The 20,590-nt window shown below is 32.2% G+C and overlaps 1 protein-coding gene across 3 annotated transcripts in view; it reads left to right on the top strand.

The window, feature by feature from the left end:
* LOC135924994 (uncharacterized) overlaps window positions 1-20,590 on the top strand; it is a 41,270-nt gene that overhangs the window by 16,764 nt on the left and 3,916 nt on the right. For 2 of the 3 annotated variants that reach the window (XM_065460126.1, XM_065460128.1), the window contains exons 10-27: window positions 347-455; window positions 2,317-2,543; window positions 5,806-6,330; window positions 6,697-7,005; window positions 7,653-7,883; window positions 8,646-8,798; window positions 8,963-9,155; window positions 9,801-9,961; window positions 10,496-10,591; window positions 10,806-11,068; window positions 11,977-12,291; window positions 12,567-12,686; window positions 13,500-13,758; window positions 17,628-17,816; window positions 18,043-18,204; window positions 18,828-18,996; window positions 19,308-19,498; window positions 19,682-20,268. In XM_065460126.1, the coding sequence (XP_065316198.1) occupies window positions 347-455; window positions 2,317-2,543; window positions 5,806-6,330; window positions 6,697-7,005; window positions 7,653-7,883; window positions 8,646-8,798; window positions 8,963-9,155; window positions 9,801-9,961; window positions 10,496-10,591; window positions 10,806-11,068; window positions 11,977-12,291; window positions 12,567-12,686; window positions 13,500-13,758; window positions 17,628-17,816; window positions 18,043-18,204; window positions 18,828-18,996; window positions 19,308-19,498; window positions 19,682-20,268 (4,259 nt within the window). The remainder of the gene's footprint in view (window positions 1-346; window positions 456-2,316; window positions 2,544-5,805; window positions 6,331-6,696; window positions 7,006-7,652; window positions 7,884-8,645; window positions 8,799-8,962; window positions 9,156-9,800; window positions 9,962-10,495; window positions 10,592-10,805; window positions 11,069-11,976; window positions 12,292-12,566; window positions 12,687-13,499; window positions 13,759-17,627; window positions 17,817-18,042; window positions 18,205-18,827; window positions 18,997-19,307; window positions 19,499-19,681; window positions 20,269-20,590) is intronic. The other variant, XM_065460127.1, reaches the window with a different exon arrangement.

Consider the following 20,590-nt stretch of genomic DNA (forward strand, 5'->3'; position numbering starts at 1 on the left):
TCAAATTATAATTAGAATGTCCTAACGTTCCCCTGTACTCAATGTACCCCGGTCTCCCCTACTATAAGAGCAAGTTTATATAATTCAGGACATTCAAATTTTTTGATTCCTAAAATATAAAACTAAACCGGTTTAAACCGGTTTGACCTTTTTTTATAGAAATTCTTTTTACTCCTTCAAAAAGTTCTGACATTTATAACGGTTTATAATGGTGTAACTGTTCGTTACGGTTCACTCCGGGTTTCTGATCATGACCATTACCTATTCGCCCTTATGCCCCGGTCTTCCTAACACCCTTATTAAACCTCACTGCGAAAATTCTATTTTTTTTTTTATTATAAATCAGATTCGAAATGCAATGAAGCCATGTTCAATGCTCACTTCGATCTCTCCGTTTTCGCCTTCGACGTCGAGTGCGGAGCCGCCATAAATTATTCCAATTACGACCTTCTCGCGTTTCGCATTTTTTTTTAACGGCCCTTACATTTAATATATATATATATTTATTAGGCTGTGTCCAAAATATCAAAAGATTTAAATTCACAAATTTTCTAAACTTTAAATAAAAATAAATAAATAAATAAATAAGCTATTTTAAATATAAAAAAATGAAATCATGTCCAAAACGAAACATAATTCTAAGAAAATTTTGTAAATTTCAAAAAAATTTTTCCATAATAATTAAGATTTGCGAAACTTTTTAAACTTTTCGAATTTTTATAAAATGGGTATGGACACAGTCAATGTAGCTATTTAATGGGTAAGATCATGTGACTAAAGAGCGATCGAATTTTATTTTACTCTTAACCATAAGATCATGCCTGGAAGTTTTGGCTTTAGATTTTTTTAACAAAAAACAGGTATGCCTAGAATTTAAGTACGGATTAGACACTTGTCACTACTCCATATCGTTCCATATATTTGAACCGATGAGCCCCAGGTGCCAGTCATCAAACGATGATATAATTTTTTTTGGCCATTTAAAAAATAAAAAATAATTTTACAAAATGGGGGGGGGGCGGGGGTTTTTGAGGTCTTTGGAATACAAATTATCTATTAGTCATAAAAAAAACAAACTTCAAAACAAATTAAATAATAAATTTTATTTGCATGAATTTTTACGCGTATAGTTTTGTATATGTTAGCGTTAAATCAATGACATATAATAATACCTAGACTGACGATTCATTCATTAAAATGCATTTTTAAGCGTCGTTAAAAGCAAATCAGCTGGACCCGCCATTTTGGTAACCTTTATAATAATTATTTTCATGTTAAAAACTAATATTAAATTGATAACTTACTTTCTTATTATCTCGATGATCAGGCAATTCTTTAATAAAGTTTGCATCAGATATAATATAAAATTAGGCTCTCGTTTTAAAATTTTAATATTTATTACAGTAACCAAGATGGCGTCTCTAGCTGATTTGTATTGATGTACACTTTTAATGAATGAATCGTCAGTCTAGGTATTATTATATGTCATTGCGTTAAATGTGTTTATTTTTTTTCAACTTTAAATCATTTTTTTTGAGCGCCATTTTTTTTTTTTTCAAATTCAAAAATAGGATTTTATCGAAAATTTATCCCAGTTTAGAATACCTATCTTTACGAATTGTAGATAGTTTCGCCGTTAACCTTTGATTTCAGGTTATAATTTATACTAATATAATTTTTTTATTTTTTTTATTAAGTTTCGGAAGTTTATGGCAAAATTTTCCGAAATTCATAGGGCAGGTATTCCAAACCATGATTGAATCCATTTCCGGTAAAATGGAAATTTTTAAATTTAAAAAAAAAAAAACCGCGCTCGAAAAATGATTTTAAAGTTGGAAAAAAATAAATAAATAACACATTGAAATATATATTTTTTAAAATTTTTAATAAATATCGTTATAACGGGGGGAGGAAGGGGGTGTGTGGAGGAATGTTTATTTTTCTTAGAAAATAAGGGCTTTGCAAATCCTGCCCCAAATAAATAGGCCAGAAATATTTTTCCTTAGATCGCTATTAAAAACTTGGAGTTTTTTATAAAAAATTATTAGGCCTTAACGGGATTCGATTTGATCTAAATAAATTTTTTTTTTATTATTTAAAAAAAAATCCGCTAAAATTTTTTACCGGTCCGGGCTTTTTTCCAGGTCGGTTTTGCGTATCTTCTCTCATTTGAAGTTTATTTTTTTTTATAATCCATTAGGAAGGAATGAGTGAAAAGAGGGGAGGGGGGAGAGGAAAGGATAAAGAAGGAAGGAATAATGAACCAGCCCGGTTATCTTTCAAGTTTAAAATAAAAAACACGGAATATCTGATTAGGTGCTCTCAAAATCGTCTCTTCTACCCGCATTCTGCCGGAAATGACTCGGAAGATGGTGCGATTGGCGATCAACAAATGATGCGCGAAAATAGTATTTACCACGAAAATAATTGCGAAAAAGAAGTCGACGCTAAGGGAAACGATCGCGGAAAAAAAGGTTCGGAGTATTCAAACAGGAACGAGGATTCGGCGAATTCTCGTCAAACCGAAATACCACGTGATAAGGGTAAAAAGAATATGTAAATAAACTAAAATATAAAATTTAAATATATTATAATATAAAAGAAATATGGCATTCTTTTATTTATTATTTTAAAATAAATATTAATGTTATACGTATTAATTTTTGTATCATGATATTTATTTTGTATTCGAAGCGGAGAATTTGACTTAATCTACAGGGTACCATATCGAAAAATAAATCGTTAAGCATTGAGGGTGGACTTATATTATTTCTTCAAAGAACAATATGCAAAGTTAAAATGATACATTTTGGAGAAACAAGATTTCGCTATTTTTTTTTTAACCACCTAAAAAATCAGGCAAAACTGTAAAATAGAAATAGAGTAATTACCTATAACTATACACGAGGCAATCGAATTTTCTTTCTCTTCGCCATTAAAAATGGATGGAATACACTTTTTTCCCATCCCACCGCTGCTCTCCACACGTATAGTCACCATATGTTTTAAATGGGTTCGCTTCAACCCAATCTACTTTACCCCGCATTCGGTTTAAGCTGACGTTTCGTCACTCATTGAAATGCATTTCGAAGCGTTGCTAAATTTAAAATCAGCTTAGTGATACGCCATTTTGATTTCCCCATTTAAAAATATAATTTGATACACAAACAAAATTCTGATTGTATTGATAAATATAAATTTTAACGCGCATTAACCCTGTATTATAGTTGGGTCATTTACTATATTTTTTTAGCCGGTTAAGCCAATTTTTATCCGGCACAAAAATCGGCTAAACCAAGTTTCCAAGCCGAAAGCTATCACTTTGGAGTTAGCAGCTGAAATTTGAAAGAAACCAATATTTAATAAAAGCTGTATCTCACCTTCAGCATTATCCTCACCAAATATTCTATATTCATATTAAATAGAATAGATTATTCATCCAGTTTTTAATAGAAATGTGTAGTGATATTTATCAAAAATGGAGTGGTAAAATCATTTAGTAGCTATTCTAAATTTTGAACCTCAGGAATTATGATGTAACTAAGTAAAAATATTTTATCAAATGAATACATTGAATTCCCTGTACTATATATAAGTTGATGGATATTAATTAATAAGAAATAAGTATAGTAGAAATCTAATCAAATAATAACTTATAATAAATATTAAAAATTTATAATATAACCTGAAGGCCTTCAGGTAATTGGACCCATTATCGGTCACCATCTTGCAAACTTTATTATGAATCCTAAAAGACTTGTGGACGTCAATAATTTTATTTGCAAGTACATCGTATGTCTGGCATCCTATTATCCTTTTGAGGGCTAATGCTACAGATCTTCTTTTTAAAGTCCTAGGGTCTAGCCAATGGCCTGTGATTCACAAATAAGCTCTAAAAATATTTAATCAAATCCATTTATAATTATAAATAAGTGTTTACCTTCTGTTATGTGTCCAACTATCTGCCGTGGTACATATATGAGATATCTCTGATAATTCTACTATTAATTTCATCACTTTAAACTTATCAGCTATTTTATTCACAAATTGCCGATATAAAATAGTTGTACCAGGTGATAATGTTTTAATCATCATAGTAAAAGCTGGATTATCAACCAAGGACATTGGCTGCACTGTATCAATGATAAAATCCACAATAACTTTATCAGCTAATTTATGAGAGATATGGGCATTTGTATTAATTTATTTAGTCTGAATTGACTTTTTGGATGTAGATTCACCTGTGCCAAAGTTATTTAAACGTTGTTAAATTTCCTTAAAACCATTAGCATGAACAGTCTAATAAAATAAATATTATTATTTTATGTAAAAACGATAATTTACCTTTAGGTGTTTCTTTAGGTTATAGCTACTTGATTGATTTGACGAAATATTTTTTTTACATTTTAAACATTTAAATTTGAAAGGAGTTTTTGTTTTAATATTTATTTTGAAAATTTTTTGAAATCTGGGGAATGGGAATGTATTGCCATGAATATCATTTTCTTCCCTGGTATTTTCTATTTCATTAACATCATTGTCTGACTCTGCATCACTTTCAACGAGTTGGATATCCATATGCGATGCCATTTTAAATTATTAACAGGTGTTAGGTTTATAATACAAATTGAAAATATATTTCAATTTCAAAATTAAATAATAAATCATTAAAATTATAATTAATTATGGTATTATATTTAAATTTTCGTGCTTATACTTACATTCATTATATTTTTTAAAAAGTAGCGCTCTAAAAAATCAAATATTTACAAAAAAGGTAGCCGCTATTAGCTATAGCTACCAAAAAAGGTAGCGCGCTAATTACCGCGCTACTTTAACAACTCTGCAAATTAACCATAAATATTTAAAATTTATTACATAAATTTTTTTATAATCAAAATTAACTATATTTTAATATTTATAAATGTTGATTTTTATAAATTATTTATTGTACAATTGCATTATATGCAAAGTAAAAGAAAATTGTTTCTAAATTTTTTTTATAAAAAGTAGTTTAAAAAGTAGCTTTAGTAGTTAATAGAGAGCTACTTTTTTTGACAAATAGCTATAGCGGTAGCGCGCTACTTTTAAAAGTAGCGATTAACAACTCTGCTCCCTACACCTTTCCTTCAACAAACAATTATAATACAATGGTGATGGGAGAAGAAGAAGATTTTACTCAATATGCAATGATGAGAGAACGATCACAAACTCCTATAAACAATATACAATGTTTTTTATGTGGGAGATTTGGACATAAGATTATAAACTGTCGAGCTAACTTTGGACCATTACCAAGAAAAAGGATATGGAAGGTTCCAAGTTGCGCAGCCAAAGGAATCGTCTCAAATTCCGACACGAATAATTTTATGAGGCAAGTATCCGAAGAGTCCCGAACAATTTTTTCTACGGGATCTGGGGCTAAGGCATCGGAAGCTGAAGCCTCCTTGAGATAATTTCAAAAGATTGAAGATATGCTAATAGCCAACCCCTGAAGAAGAAAAATTAGGAATCAAACTTATATCTTCATCCCAAATAAAGGGGGTGAGATGTTGTAAATAATGATAATTAATTTTAAAAAATTATTATTTTATTTAAAAAAAAAAAAGTTTTCCGTTTTCGTAATTTTATATTTATATATTTTCTTTCGTGAAATAATTTGAATAAAATAAGTTCCAACAATATTTATCCTAGAATAATTTAATTTAAAAAAATAAGTCGCAACAGTTAAGTGTATGTGTTTCGAATTTAACTTATTTATGGGAAAAAATAATAATGAATCTTTTTGCATAATATAAAAATAAGATTACGAAAAAAGTTGCAACGTCGAATTATCGGGCCCGAATTCCGGAAAACCTGCCGAAACAGCTAAATTTACGAAAGTTTACCAACATATGGAGGTTCCCTTGAATCTTCCCTTAAAAATCAACTCCACAAATGCTATCGAAATAAAAATGGAGGGCTATCACGACGATATAATGCTAGACGCGAATTCAGAAAAACGAGCCATATTTTACGAAAATCCTTCAAACCCAGAAAATATGGCGCGGGTGTCTACGATTAAAAAACGCGCCAAGGTCTGCCAAAATCTCGATAACCTCCAAAATATGAAGTCGTCCTTAATAATTTTCCCTGAAAGTCACGCTTTTTGCTGGGCCTGCGGTGAGGACCCTCATGCCCCTTGCCATTGCCAAGTCATGAGAAAATGGGCCCGAAAGATATCGCGCGCTTATTGCTACGATAACTTTATAAACGATTCTAATGGTAATCATCATAATACGACCTTCGACGATAAACCAGGGATCTTAACCAAAACGGATATCAAGGAAGGTAGAACAGATTTTAAGTTTTAGTTTATTGACTTCCCTTTAATCACAATTTGGGGTGGGGGTTAGTCAGGGTGCGACATCGTTCTTTCACACCCAACTCTCATTCAGTTTACGCCACAATCTATAGATACATTTATTTTTTCATTTTTTTTGTTGTAATATTGATAATTTTCACTAGGTAATCCTGGGACCTGCAAGTGGCAAATTTTTTCCACCTATCCAAGACCCGGCTCATAGGAAGAGCCGACCCAAAATAAAAAGAAAACACAATTACTCATCTAAACCCGCGGGCAGTGTTTTCCAGTTGGGTCGGGTTTTACATACCTCTGGTTCTAATTTTTTTCTCTTTTTTTACGCCTAAAACTAGGTTCTATCTTGTCCAAAAATATGGCTAGAAAGTCCGAGCCCAACATTAAAATCCGCCAATCCTTTTCCGCTAAACCCAAAAATAGCGGCGACAAAAAGCGCATAAGCCCCTTCATTGGTCCTGGTAATGGGCATCATATAGATTGCTACGATCGCGAAAATGGCTTCGAGCTATCCAAAATCGATCAAATTCTCCCTGACAACCATGACATTGACGCAAATCGCAGGAAAGATACGCCTAAATATCGAATGAAGCGCCGAACCATCATGGGTATACCTCGCGAAAGGAAAAGTCTTTTTGATGACGAAGGTAACGATTAAATTTATTGAATAAAACTGGGGGTGGGGGATAAAAAATTCGTAACTTTCATAACTGGACTGAAAATCAGGCGGCGAGTGTTTCAGTTTTCCTTGGTGGGGAAAAAAAAATTTGGAACACTAAAATAAACCCCCTAAATATTGATCATACAGCATTGGTGTTTGTTAAACGGGCTCGATTTGAGCCGATTTTTAAGAAGGGAGAACTCAATATTATTAGCCCGGAAAATAGTTGTCCACTCCCTTTCTGACATCTTATGAGCGAATCTTCGGACGCGCGTAATATTTTTGCGGATAAAACATTGACTTTAGCCGGAGTCGTTTAACAACATTATACAATTATTGCTCGAAAAGTGAGTAAGCTCAAGGAGATCTTACTACAGATACGGCTCAATGTTCGTCGTCGCGTGTTCCAGGGAAAGTCCTCGATTTAACGCCGATCCCAAAAGGTTTTCTTACGATCGCTTTTGATTCGCAGGGAACTCATCATTCAAATTTTTAGTTTAAATTAAATTGGTAGCATTTTTTTGTTGAGATAAGTTCTACTTCCTGGGGCTCCTAGAATTATTGAAAGAGAGTTTCCGGTTCCAAATTCTGAAAAATTTAAAAAGGTATACAAATCAATATCGATTTTTCTAGGCAAACGAAACGGTTCTTTCAAGAAAGCTACTAAAATCGAAAAACGTATCAAAAGCGGGCGAAATAACGAAGAAAACGACGCGAAACGCGAAGAAAAAATCGAAATACCGCCTAAAAATAGTGTTGGCGACGAAGAACGAAAGGAAATGGACGAATTTAAAGATGAAAGCGGCGCGAGAGAAATGGAAGCCATTAATCATAACCCGGAAAAGAAATACGGAAGTAAGAGAGGTGTGGAGAGGAGGGTGAGAAAAAATGAATGAATTTAAAATTAAAATTTTTTGTTTATTATTTTTTAAACCATAATTTTCTATAAGGTTTCATCCAGTTCGGTCTGAAACCAATTCTCTAAGAACTTACCGAGCCAGAAAATACAATGTAAAGTTTGAACCATGGGCCATAATGTATAGAAAGAAAGTATGAAAGAAAGATAGAAAAGAAAGAAAGAAAGTTGTAATTGAAAAACTTACGGATTTTACGGTCTAAAAAAAGATGTAAAGTTTAAAAGTTTTTGAACACAGAAATGGATTTAGATTTATGCTTCCGCAAAATTTGCCTTTACATTTTTTGAATGCCCAATTTTGTTTTAGCTTGATCATCGTTATCAGAAGATTTTTTGCGTTTGTGTTATGCGCATGCTCATAGTGAAAACCTCCTTTACATTTTTTTGTTGTTGTAAATATTATATTTCATATAAAAATTTATCAGAATATATCTCACGGTAAATGGAACTTAATATTGAATGATTGGCACTGGTTAATCATTTTGGGTGATAACATTATTTTTTTTAGTTTGTAAATTCGGTTCTAGTTGCTTTAAACGTTAAAAGATGGTTCCCTTTCCGGTTCCGAGGGTTCCACTTCCGGTTTCATATCCTGATTTATATTATCTCGAGAAGTCATTGATATCATTACTATATTATTAATTTGTAACAATTCCATTTAATAATGAATAATTACTAATCGGTAATATCTTTTTATCGGAAAATCAAAGAGTCCGGAATGTTTCTAACGGCCCAGCAAGCCGAAGAAGAATTCGAAAACGTGGCTAATAGGCTTTGGCTAGCGACCCATTCTAAGCCATGTCCTAGGTGTAAGAGTCCCATCCAGAAACACGAAGGGTGCAATCATATACGCTGTTACAAATGTAATAAACTTATACATATATAATGCTATCATGGAAAGAAAATGAAAAATAGGCCGAAAAGGAAAGAAGATTAGAAACGATGCTTAAAAAAATACTCATCTATTTTAACTATTTCTTACAAGTTATAATATAACCCCCCCCCCTCACCTCCTTACAATGATAAGGTAAATTCGACTTTTGTTGGGTGTGCTTGGAATCGTGGAAAAAGCACGGATCTTCCACCGGAGGGTATTTTAGATGCCAAAGACACGAAGCAGCTTCCAGAGCGAAACGCTCCATCTCCTTAGCGTTGGAGCGGGTCAAATCTCACCACTTGAAAACGTCTAGACTCCACAGATTCTTGACGCATTACAACAAGTTACATCTCATTACATTGAAATTGATACCTCATCGAAAGCGAGATGTATTTTTTTAAATATTTTTTGATTTTAAATTTGAATAGTCCTTATAAAAAGAACGGCATGCCAACATGAAATGTATGTGACTAGGATTATTTAAAAATAAAGATTCTTCTTTGCGAACCGGTTTATTATTCCTTTATTTACTATTCGTTACAAATACGGATAGTAAATTATTAGATTAGTTCCTAAAAGAATCGAACACGAATAATTTATTATTCAATTTTATACACGTTTTCGAACTAGCTCTAAAAAAATGAGGATCATAAAATTTAATTTTGAAACACTTTAACACCATCTTTGAGATAATATATATCGATTTTTTTTTTCTTAAAAAAAAAGTTAGAAAAATTTTAGCTTTCATTTGCCATTTTTTTTTTAAATAGTAAATTTATAACGACCATACCTTTTTGGTTCAGTTTTTTTTTTTTTGTTTTTTATTTTTAATTTATTTTTATTGTTTTTTTATTTATTTTTTAATGTCAAACATTTCTTGCTTTTGTTGACAGGAGTCTTTATAATTATAAATATTTTAATCCCAAAAAATTATATTTTGCACCCCAAGACAAAATAAAATGAAACCTTTTTTTTGTATTATAACCAGATTTAAAGGACACGAAAATAGGTTAGTTTACGAGGAAGGCCGGCTGCATTCGTTATTGCTCGAAAAGTGCGTAAGTTTGAGGAGATCTTACGACAGGTACGGCTCGATGTTCGTCAACCCGCGTTCGAGGGAAAGTGCTCGATCTAACGGCGATCCCGAAGGTTTTAGTCTTGATCGCTTTTGTTTTCGAAAGTGAACTCATTTAATAAAAAAAAAATTTCGAATATTATATATAAATATGTCAGAGACCAGCAGATATACCATTTGTACGGCTCGGCCCGGATTTTTTTTCAAAAATTTTTTCCGGCTCTGGTTCCCAGATTTTTCTTCAAAAAATTTTATCCGGCCCTGGTTTTTCTTTAAAAAAAAATTTTCAGGCCCAGCCCGGATTTTTTTTTATTATATTTTATTTATTTTTGATTTTTTACAGCTAATAAATGGCGATTTCAAATATTTGGTTTTGAAATATAGAGCCCGACGGCCCTGGTAAAATTTAAAAAAATTAAAACACGGCCAGGCTTAGAGCCGGGACTTCAGGTCTATCTTTTTTACACCTCGAGACAATTAAAAAAAAAAGTTTAATTAGAATATACAGAACCCATATTCTCCCCCCCCCCTTCACAATAACTTCCCCAAAACGCAAAATAAATATTTTAATAGGTCCTAAACACCCCTCTATATAACGTTTATTTTAGCCGGGGAAAAAGAAACGACTAGGAACGAAGGAGATGAACCGGGTACTTCACAAATAACCGATGAAACAAGTGGTGCTAACCGACGTCATATCAAAAGTTTGTTAATACCTAACCATTTATATAGCGTTTTCGTATCTCTTTAAAATATCATTTCAAAACTTAATATACTGAATTCTTAACATCATTTCCCCCCCCCCCCAACGTGTCCATTTAGAGGGGGTTTATCAAAGAAATGGTCAATCTAATGCCTGTTAATTGCTTGCAATTTAATATAATTTTTGATTTTTAAAAAACAAAATGGAAACTAAAGCTATTGATACTTCTTTCCTATTCGTGGCCCTGAATCAATTGATCAAGGCTCGGCGTACATGCAAATGTTCCGTCGTATACGCTTACTACTTAACAGGAAATGGCGATAGCGGAAATGGCCATGCGGGTAGTAAAACTAGGACTTCAAATTCTAGCGACAAAATGGATGACGACAATTCGCAAATCGTCGGGCACAAAGGAGGACGAAAAGGTGGAGTGGCTACCAGTCACACCTTTAACAAGACTATCTTCCAATTTTTATTGGTACACGATTTTTATTTATTGGCAAAAAACTATTTATCTTATAGTGGCGCACAAATTGAGCGTTTACGTAACGCGTCCCTTGTTTAAATTGAGGTTTTCAATATTTTAAATAAGTTCTAAAAAAAAAAAGAATTCGTCTTTGAAAATTGTATTATCGTCTGCCTTTCTTATTTATTTAATTTCTCTATATTCCTTTAGGAGTAATAAGTAAGTTATTTATATTACACTTTTATATATAATATTACGAAGCGAAGAATAAAAAAAAGAGTAATGAAAGGGCAGGGCAAACCTATTCGCGTTTTTTAAAAAATGGTTGCTAACGCCAAACGATAATTTTACCAATTTGCACGAGGCCGTTAGAAAGGCATTATTTGTGCGCATGCAATTTTAATATTTAAGAAGAAAACTAACACTTTTTACTCAATTCCGCTAACGCTAAAGGCCCGCGGTAAGTGGGGCTCACAATCCTCCAATGAAATATATGGGCAGGAAATGGTCATCACAAATCACGCCATTTGAACGGGATTAGAAAACGCTAATATTTATTTTTCAAAATTTGAAATTCTCAAATTTTCTATATCCAAAGCTCGATCATTAGTGAGTTATTTGTTTAACGGTAACGACGGAGGAACAAAATATTTCGGCGTAGAATTTATCCACGTCTAACCCCGCGTTCATAGTAGCGCTAATTAGCGGTTAAAGTAGTATACAAAATATGCTGTTAATTTTTTTTTGTGTAATTATGTATGCTTCGCCATAACTTTCAATGCAAGATAACACAATCTATTACAAGAGGAACATTCTAGTTAACCCCCCTATTTTCTAAACCCGAAGAAAGTAAGGTTGAGAGAGAGAGAAACGCCAAACGGATTATAATCTAATGAAATGAATGTATGAATATTTTATAGCACGAATTGGAGGAATGTACAGAGAATCTCTCCAAGCTTCTATCCACCCCTTACCTCGGCTGCGCCAGGATCAAGATTTTACAAATGGCCCACTTGGTTTACCGCAAACGGAAAGAATTTTTGAGCGCTCTGAACTTCAAACACCGCGATGATAATAACCATCACTCATCCTACAGCGATTATTACAATAACTGTAGTAGCAATAGGATAGGGCGTACCGCGAGGGATCAAGATGAAACTCCGCCTTTGCTCAGAAAATTCAGGAGGAAACATTTCCCCAATCTCTTGGACATCGAATCACTGAGGGATGACGAGGTTGGCCAGATTTCATTTTTAAAAACGTTTTCTATTTTATTCTAATCTCGTTCTAATTCTATTCGGCTTTCTCTTTTATTTCTAATCTCTTTCTTATTCTATTTTTTCTATTTTTTTCCATTTTATTCCAACCTCTTTCGTATTTCGAATTCTATTTTTATCTATCTTTTTCCATTTTATTTCTAATCTCTCTCTAATTCTTTTCAACTATCAATTTTTATCTTATCCTTTTAAGAGATTTATATATTTTTCTTCTTTTTTTTTGAAAAAAATAGAATTTTAGAGTGAATCGTAACATCTCAGATTTTTTGATGTATTCTCGTTCCGTCATGAATTCTCATCTAAAGATTTCGGCCAACACCCATCCCAAAATCAAGCCCAGCAGAAAATATTTGGTAAATGGAATTGAAATTATAATTATTATTTTTTGACAGAGATTTTTGGCGCGCATGATATGCAGAGTCTAGAATTTATGTTGAACGAAAGAGAGGGCAAGACTATAACTTCGATTTGGGCACCACGTAGTTATAAAGCCAAAATCACGAAATATTTATTGAATTTTAAATTCCGAAAAAAGATAAATATATCGGAGTCATAAGGCCGTAAAGTTTTATTTAAAAAAAATAAAAATATAACCAATGGAGAACTTAAGAATCCTCATCTTCCTTCATTTTGTTACAAAACCTGGGCATGGAAATTATATATCCCCGGGGGTTTACCTAGCCTCCAATCTCCCTTACTCTCTATCTAAGTCAGACTTCATATTGTTTATCAAGTCTTGTTATCTAAATCATAAATAATAGTATATCGATGCTAGAACGAATAGAATATTATTTAATTTCTTTCAAAACATTTTTTTGTTGATAGATGTATGCTAATAAAAAGCCATATTATGAGATAAAATTTAAACTTTCTAAGTCTATTTAATTTGAAACGAGATTAAATGGTTTGCCAGTCCCCTGGTTTATCTAACCCCAATCTCCCCCTACTCTATCTAAGTCAGGCTACATATTGTTTATCAAGCCTCGTTATCTAAACCTCAAATAATAGTATTATCGATGCCAGAACGAATATAATAATTTACTTAATTTCTACTATCAATATCATAATAAGGGAAACATTGTTTTAATAAGTGGGTCTCTTATTCTCTCCGAAGGAGCTCTCCAACCCGAAACTAATTTTCTTTTGTACCCTTATTATTTCGAAAGAGAAATTTGTTGAGTTATCACAGTCATCCTTCACGTTTTTCGCGCCTTTTTCTTCGCTCGGCCAAATCGAGTTCGCAAAATTCGCACAACTCTCAAAGAGTTTCCCCCAGGTCTCCGGATCTCGATCAGGGGTCGCGCGCCTTTTTCCCCAAATTTGACGACGACCTGTCGCTCTTGCCTCAGCGGGTGCTAAACAATTTCCAGTTTTCGTCCCTGCAACACGGGAAAAAACTCAAGGGCGTCGGACCGTCGACATCATGTAAAATTTGAATATAATTTTTTCTCTATTTTTTTTTAAAAAAAATAATTTGATATACCTAGTGTTGTTAAACGACTCCCTCGTTTTAGCCAATTTTTAAAATTAAGATTTTAGCCCAAAAATAATATTATGCGTGGCCTCGTGATTTCGTTAATAGACGTTCAAACCTTTTCTGCCATCTTAAGAGCGAAATCTTCAGGTTGCGATATAATGTTTTTTGGAGCGAAAATATTTGGTCAGCTGTTTCTAAGAAAAATGAGCCATTTTTAACATCAGATATAACCATTTTTAAACATATTTGATTCGATTTTGCTTCAAACATCGATTTTAATGGTTACAATTCTAATAGCAAAATTTTAATTTTTTTTAAAACATTGGTATCATGTGATAATCTATTTTTTTTCCCGACAATATTTTTTTTTCAAACATGGCATTTTTATTAGCTACATAAAATAAACGTAGAGAGGAAAGGAATAAAAAAAAGGAATCGGGCACGTGACCAGAGTGGGAGAAAGGGTGATGGTGGATGAATTCCAAAGTATTCTCTTTTAAATACCTTAAACATTGAATGAGTAACAAGATAATTTTGTCAACCAAAATAAATTAAATTTGAAACTTTTCGTAACTATGAATTAGGCAATATTTCTAAAACATATAGAACATTCAGAATACCCATTGAGATAGAAGAATTTGCTGAATAGAATAATTTCTGAATACTTCTTGTGCTACAAAAAGGAATAAACTGTAAAAAGCATGCCCGACAAGATGGAACCTTCGACCTGAAGCCTGTTACAGGCATTTTTTGATCTAGAGAAGTCTATTTTGAATGCCCTTGGAAAAATATTAAAATGACCTGAATCAGATATTTCATCTGAAACAAATACATTATTAGATTCAATACGACAGCCAATATTTTTTTGCATCGGAAATATATTAATAAAATATTTAATTACACCACAATTTTCTGCGATACTTTTCCAAAAAAAAGAACAATATGGATTTGGCTAAAGCTTTCGAGAAACGCGAATATTTTTTTATATGGCAAATTAGAATACCCGGTTATAGCTATAATATTTTTTTTAAACAATATTATATCAATATTTTATTGTTTGTGTTCAAAATTGACATTTTTTTGATATGATTGGTAATAGAAAATTTATATCGATTAGTTCTAATAAATAAAAAAAAAAATTTCCACCCCCTCCCCCCCCCCCTCCCTGCTTTTTCCAACACAAAATTTTTAGTTACTCGTATGGTAGAAAGAAAGAAATTATTTAAAATAGCAATATAAACGGTTTGACTAAACTGCTATGGTATATTTGGATTTAGGATGTTAAATAAATAAGTTTTTATTCATGTCGTATAGGATTCGGAATCTCTCAAACAATTTTGCGATGAACTTTAGAACTACTTCTTTATGTCAATTTTTTAAATGCATTTTTCACATAAATTAAAAAAAGATACTAAAATGTCTATGGCTGAAATTTATGGGGTAAATACACTATTTAACCTTAAGAATATCTAATTATTTTGTTAGAATGAAGGATATTTTGATAGAAAATTTATTAGAGCCCAATTTTGTCTGTAGAACAGCTGACTGTTGGACAGCTTTTAATCGGTAAATATTATATTTATTTTTTACTAAAGCACATGATACAATTCCAGAAAAATCAGATTTTTAAAATAAAAAAATCGCCCTTAGTAAACGATTTAAAATCGAGATTTCGAATCCTCCTTACGACATTATATAAAAGAATTTAATTTTCTTTTTAAACAATTTTTTTTTTCGGTCATGGGTTACCTTTATTTGAATATTAACTGATATGATATGTTGCCAAAATGTTAGTAGCAAATAATCAATTTTTAAATGTAGAAATAGAATTTACGGGAAAGGATAGGGGATAAAAAAAAGGGAGCTAGGAATATGGAAGGTAATGGAAGAGATGAAACTTAGATAGTTAGAGCGAATAATGGTGGTAGCAAGTCTTTGGCGTAAGAAGAGGGATTAGGCTGGTCGGTTTTTTCGCGAATCCGTTTGCCTAATTCTTTGAAAAAAACGTTGAGCTTTGTACCGAAGGTGGTGAGAATGGAGCAGGCGATGGGTATGAATAAGTATCAAGGATCTAAGGAACTGTGCTTTATGGTTTTCCGAGATTCTGAAGGGCGAGGGCATCGACGTTATGATTAGATGGTACATTTGGGTCAATGCAAAAATTAAAAATATATTATAATGTCTAATTATTAAGTCACAATTGAACAAAATACATTATCAAAAATAACGCCTTAAACAACTGTTATATAAACATTAAAAAATCAATCGAAAATAAAATATTGTACAGTTAATATAACAAAGTGAGGTTCGTTTTCTTGTGATATAAAATAACTTATAAAAAATTAAAATATAAGACATATTAAATAATAATGAAATATAATAAGTTGTATATTCTTTCATTTTAAAATCCTTTAATATAATTATATTAAAAAATAGCTATTAATTACATTTTTAAATTTCAATAAGATTAAAGCCGCAAGTTGGCGCCTTATTCCTTTATCATTGAATATACTGTATCTAATAATTTAATTTTTTATTATTTATTATAAATTAATTAATTAAAAAGAATAAAAATATTGGCTTTTTTTTAACCTTATTCTTAAATAATTTCTCAATAAAATTTAATTTTTCCAAAAAAATTGGAAGACAATTGTATAATAACAGATAATGAATATATGGAACGTATAAATAAAATCTATTCAAAAGGAATATGTGCCAAAAACTTTGAGAAAAACAAAACAATGAAAACCGGGGATGGTACAACACGAGGAAAAAAAATAGGATGTAGAAAGGGTCTAGGATAGCTCTTTGGCTAGTATACTACCATTGAAGCTAATGTAGTTGGCTTTAAGGATTACTTAAAGGGTCTAGGATAGCTCTTTGGCTAGTAGACTACTATTGAAGCTAATGTAGTTGGCTTTAAGGATTGCTAAAAGGGTCTAGGATAGCTCTTTGGCTAGTAGACTACCATTGAAGCGAATGTAGTTAGCTTTAAGGATTGCTATGGCAAGCCTTTGTCGAAGAAAAAAAAACCCTCTATTTTATTTCGTTTTTTTTTCTTGAAATTTTATATCTACTTACAAAAATAAATATAAATTAATTGATAATATAAATTTAATATTAAAAATAAACAATTTTTTAAACAAATCCTTTTTTTAAATAATAATAATATATTAAATGATTGCGCAAAATAATCAAAAAAAAAAGATCTTCATCACAAAAAATGAATTAATCATAAAACAACGACCTTCATAACATTTATATATAAGAAAATGAATCTCATTTCTATTAATAGAGTATATATCAAAATTGTTTCATCTACAATTTACCTTGACATTTTTGCAGTTTAGTCATATCCGTAAAAAAAAGTCATTTGTAAGAACATATTGAGGAGTAAGTGTTGTTAAACGGCCCGTTTTGAACCGATTTTTAAGAACGGCTAATTCAATATTACACCCAGTACCATATTACGCAAGCCCGAAGATTTTTCTCATAGAAGGAACAAAGGTTTAGACATATATTATTGAAATCTCGAGACTTATAGGCAATATTTTTCTTTTTAAAATAATGAGTTAGCCGTTTTTAAAAATCGGCTCAAAACGAGCCGTTCAATAACACTATTGAGGAGAATAAAATAAGTCATGTTAGAAATGAATTTATTGGGTTTCTCTTATTTTCTAAATCGAATTATCTCAATATTATAAGAATCTTATTTAATTTTAAGATTGAAGATTAGAATACGAAGTCTATTACTAATGTACTCTAATAGCTCGATAAGGTTCTTATTTATTTTATAAAAATGAAATATAATTTTAAGATCCATCCAAACGTAGTTTATGGGTCAAGGACGAATCTGGTCGGCACGCTAACTTAGTGGCCATATACGACTGGCCGCCGCCTTTAGACGACGAGGACGATGATGATGTTCACGAAGATGCTGATCACAAGAAGGAAGAAGCAAGAAATGGGAATAAAGGGAATTTTGGGGAAGAAACTAATAAAAATAGTACGAGACGTGTATACATTTTGTTCGACCTTTTTGTTGTTGTTGACTCGATAATTGGAAGTCGGCGCTCTGGTCCCCAGACGAAAAAGATTTTTAGGGTTGGCCGGAAAACCCGCGAAATTTTTTAGGTGGCAGACCAGAATTTTACAATATATTCTATTTTGCGCCGCGTCCACTTCTAATGAATAATATAACATCCTGATTCTAAATATGTAAATTTTGTTAGTTAAATCGTCTTCGGATATGAAGTGTCAAAGGAAGGGGTGCCGGCGAAGAAAGGTTTTCAATCCTAGAACAGGATGCCTGCAAAGCTTTTGCAGTTTCAAGTGCTGCCAAATGGATTACGCTTACGAAGATACTACGAATCATTCAGAGGCTATCGTTAACGGTTTTAAATACAAATATATATATAGCCCATTCAACATCTTTATAATTCGAGGATAAATAATTTTGAGGAAACTTTGGATCACTTGTTAAGAAGCATTATTACTCCTGCATTACGGATAAGATACTTTTTTTGTATCTCTTAACTATAAAAGTTTTACCTTTATTAGAGCTTATTTAAAAAAAAATTCCTAATCACATCACGGAGGATGAGTCAAATTTTTTTAGACGCTAAACATATTGACCAGATAAGAATGCGAGAAAGAAAGAATAGAATAAAGGGAAGGAAAGGAAGGAAGAATGCCTTTACCGAATATCGGTATTAATGTATCTTCTGATTTTTGACCACCAGTATAATAACTCCTACGATCTTTATTATTATTATTATTATTGGATCAAATTTTATAAAAGATTTATCATGTTACAAAAATGCTGCATAAAATTATTTCAATTTTTTTGAGATTGCGACACATTCAATTCGAGGTTTATGTCATTGACCCTACGTGAATACTAATATATTTTTTTCCATCAACCCTCCGGGCTAAGATCTGGCCCTCGGATCCCTGCTGTAAATGAAGGAATTAATTTAATTTTTTTCTAGGTTAATTTTTTTTTTTTTATATAAAGATAATTTATCCTCTTCCGAACCGCACAACGCGCCTTCTTGCGTAGCTTCTCAAAGCCTGCCGCCTTCTCACGAGGGCGACTTGGATATCTTGATCGCGATAGAAATGTCTAAATTGCAATACAAAAGAGACCTGGAAAAGCAAACTATGGTGGTGAATACGCGAGATAAGTTTGACATATTTCTCGTTTAGTAAGTGTTAGGTTAGGAAGATGGGTGTAACAAAAAAAAATGAGGGGAAGGAAATAAAGAGTAAATGACGGGATTGAAGAACAATTTTTATAGCAAAAAACCTAATATAGACTGATTTTCTGGAAGGGGTCCGAACCCGGCCCACCTCCCTTCAAAAATGTATTCGGTTCTATGGGTTGTCGTTAAATTTCCCAATTCGGATTCGAAACCCGCGACGATATTAGGCGAGTGGGGTGGGGGCAACGATTTATTTTAAAATGATTAACTATTACAATCCGTGAAATATTTAGTTCTACGGAAACTATCCCGTTACCCAACACTCCCGAGCCATCAACTATTGACAGGCACGAATATTCCTTAGCCGGCTCAATGTCACGCCAAGGTGGAGACTATCCAATCACAGAAAGCGACGTTAACGATGACACGCTACCTAGGCAAGATAAGATTGACATCCATTCGGCGTCCAAATCTCACAAGTTAGGTAATTTCACCAAATGGCCTTAAACCTATATCGATATTTATTTTTGTTTTTTACTAGAGGAGTATGTTATCTTTTATTGAATGAAATTGATTGGTTAATGAATTTTTTTTCAGAACACAACCACCTGAAATATAAATATAATATATTTTTCCCCGTAAACAATTTATATTTATTCTCAACCAGTATCAGAGGAACACTTCAACACAGATACATCTTTCAAAAACTTGGTCACAGTCGCCATCTTGGTTCACGATCATCCTCCTCAGGGTGACCACCCGTCTATATTCGTACCATCCACTTTATCTTTACCCGAGACTACCATGTCACTTGTTTCATCTGAACTAAAAATGTCGATTCCTGCGACTCTACAATCCAATATGCGAATCTTGTCTACTGTTCCTCTACCTCGAGTGACGATATTATCAGATTTACCCGTAATATCTGAAGCCCTCATATCATCTACGCCTTCTGCGACCAAACACTCTACCAGACCGAACACTTTTCACAAGATACAATCTTCCACCACAATAAAGCAATCAGATGTCGAACAAAATGGTGAATCATTTGTCGCATTAACATCGTCTAATATCTCAAAGCCTATTTTTACGGAAGCCAATGCTGCTCATCATAAAGTGTCCATATCATCTGCTCAACCGGAAATTATGATGACATCCACTTTTCACAAAATGTCGATATCTTCTGCCTTGCCGCCGGAAACGGTAATACCATCTACTTCTTCGAAAGTGTCAAAGTCACCTGCTTATTGCAAAGTATTTTTTTTCTTCTCCTTCAAAGTTATTTTAAACGTACGAAAATATATAATGATTGTGTATTTAATAGATTCAATTAATATTTCATAAAGTTTTATTGCTTATCCACTCCTATATAGGCAGTGACTACATTATCCAAATTTATTACAATGGCTATTCTATTTTTAAATAATGAATATAAATAATTTTTGGCCAAAAAATAAATCTTGGCCCACAGACCACGGCAATCATTTGACCTTTTTAAAATAACATTTCTATATTATAGAAGAGAAGAGAAGATATAAATAAACAAAAATAATATAAGTATTATTATGTCGACAAA

The sequence above is a fragment of the Gordionus sp. m RMFG-2023 genome, chromosome 2 (assembly GCF_954871325.1).
Source record: "Gordionus sp. m RMFG-2023 chromosome 2, tfGorSpeb1-WG-v2, whole genome shotgun sequence".
In the NCBI taxonomy this organism is placed as follows: Eukaryota; Metazoa; Nematomorpha; class Gordioida; order Chordodea; family Parachordodidae; genus Gordionus; species Gordionus sp. m RMFG-2023.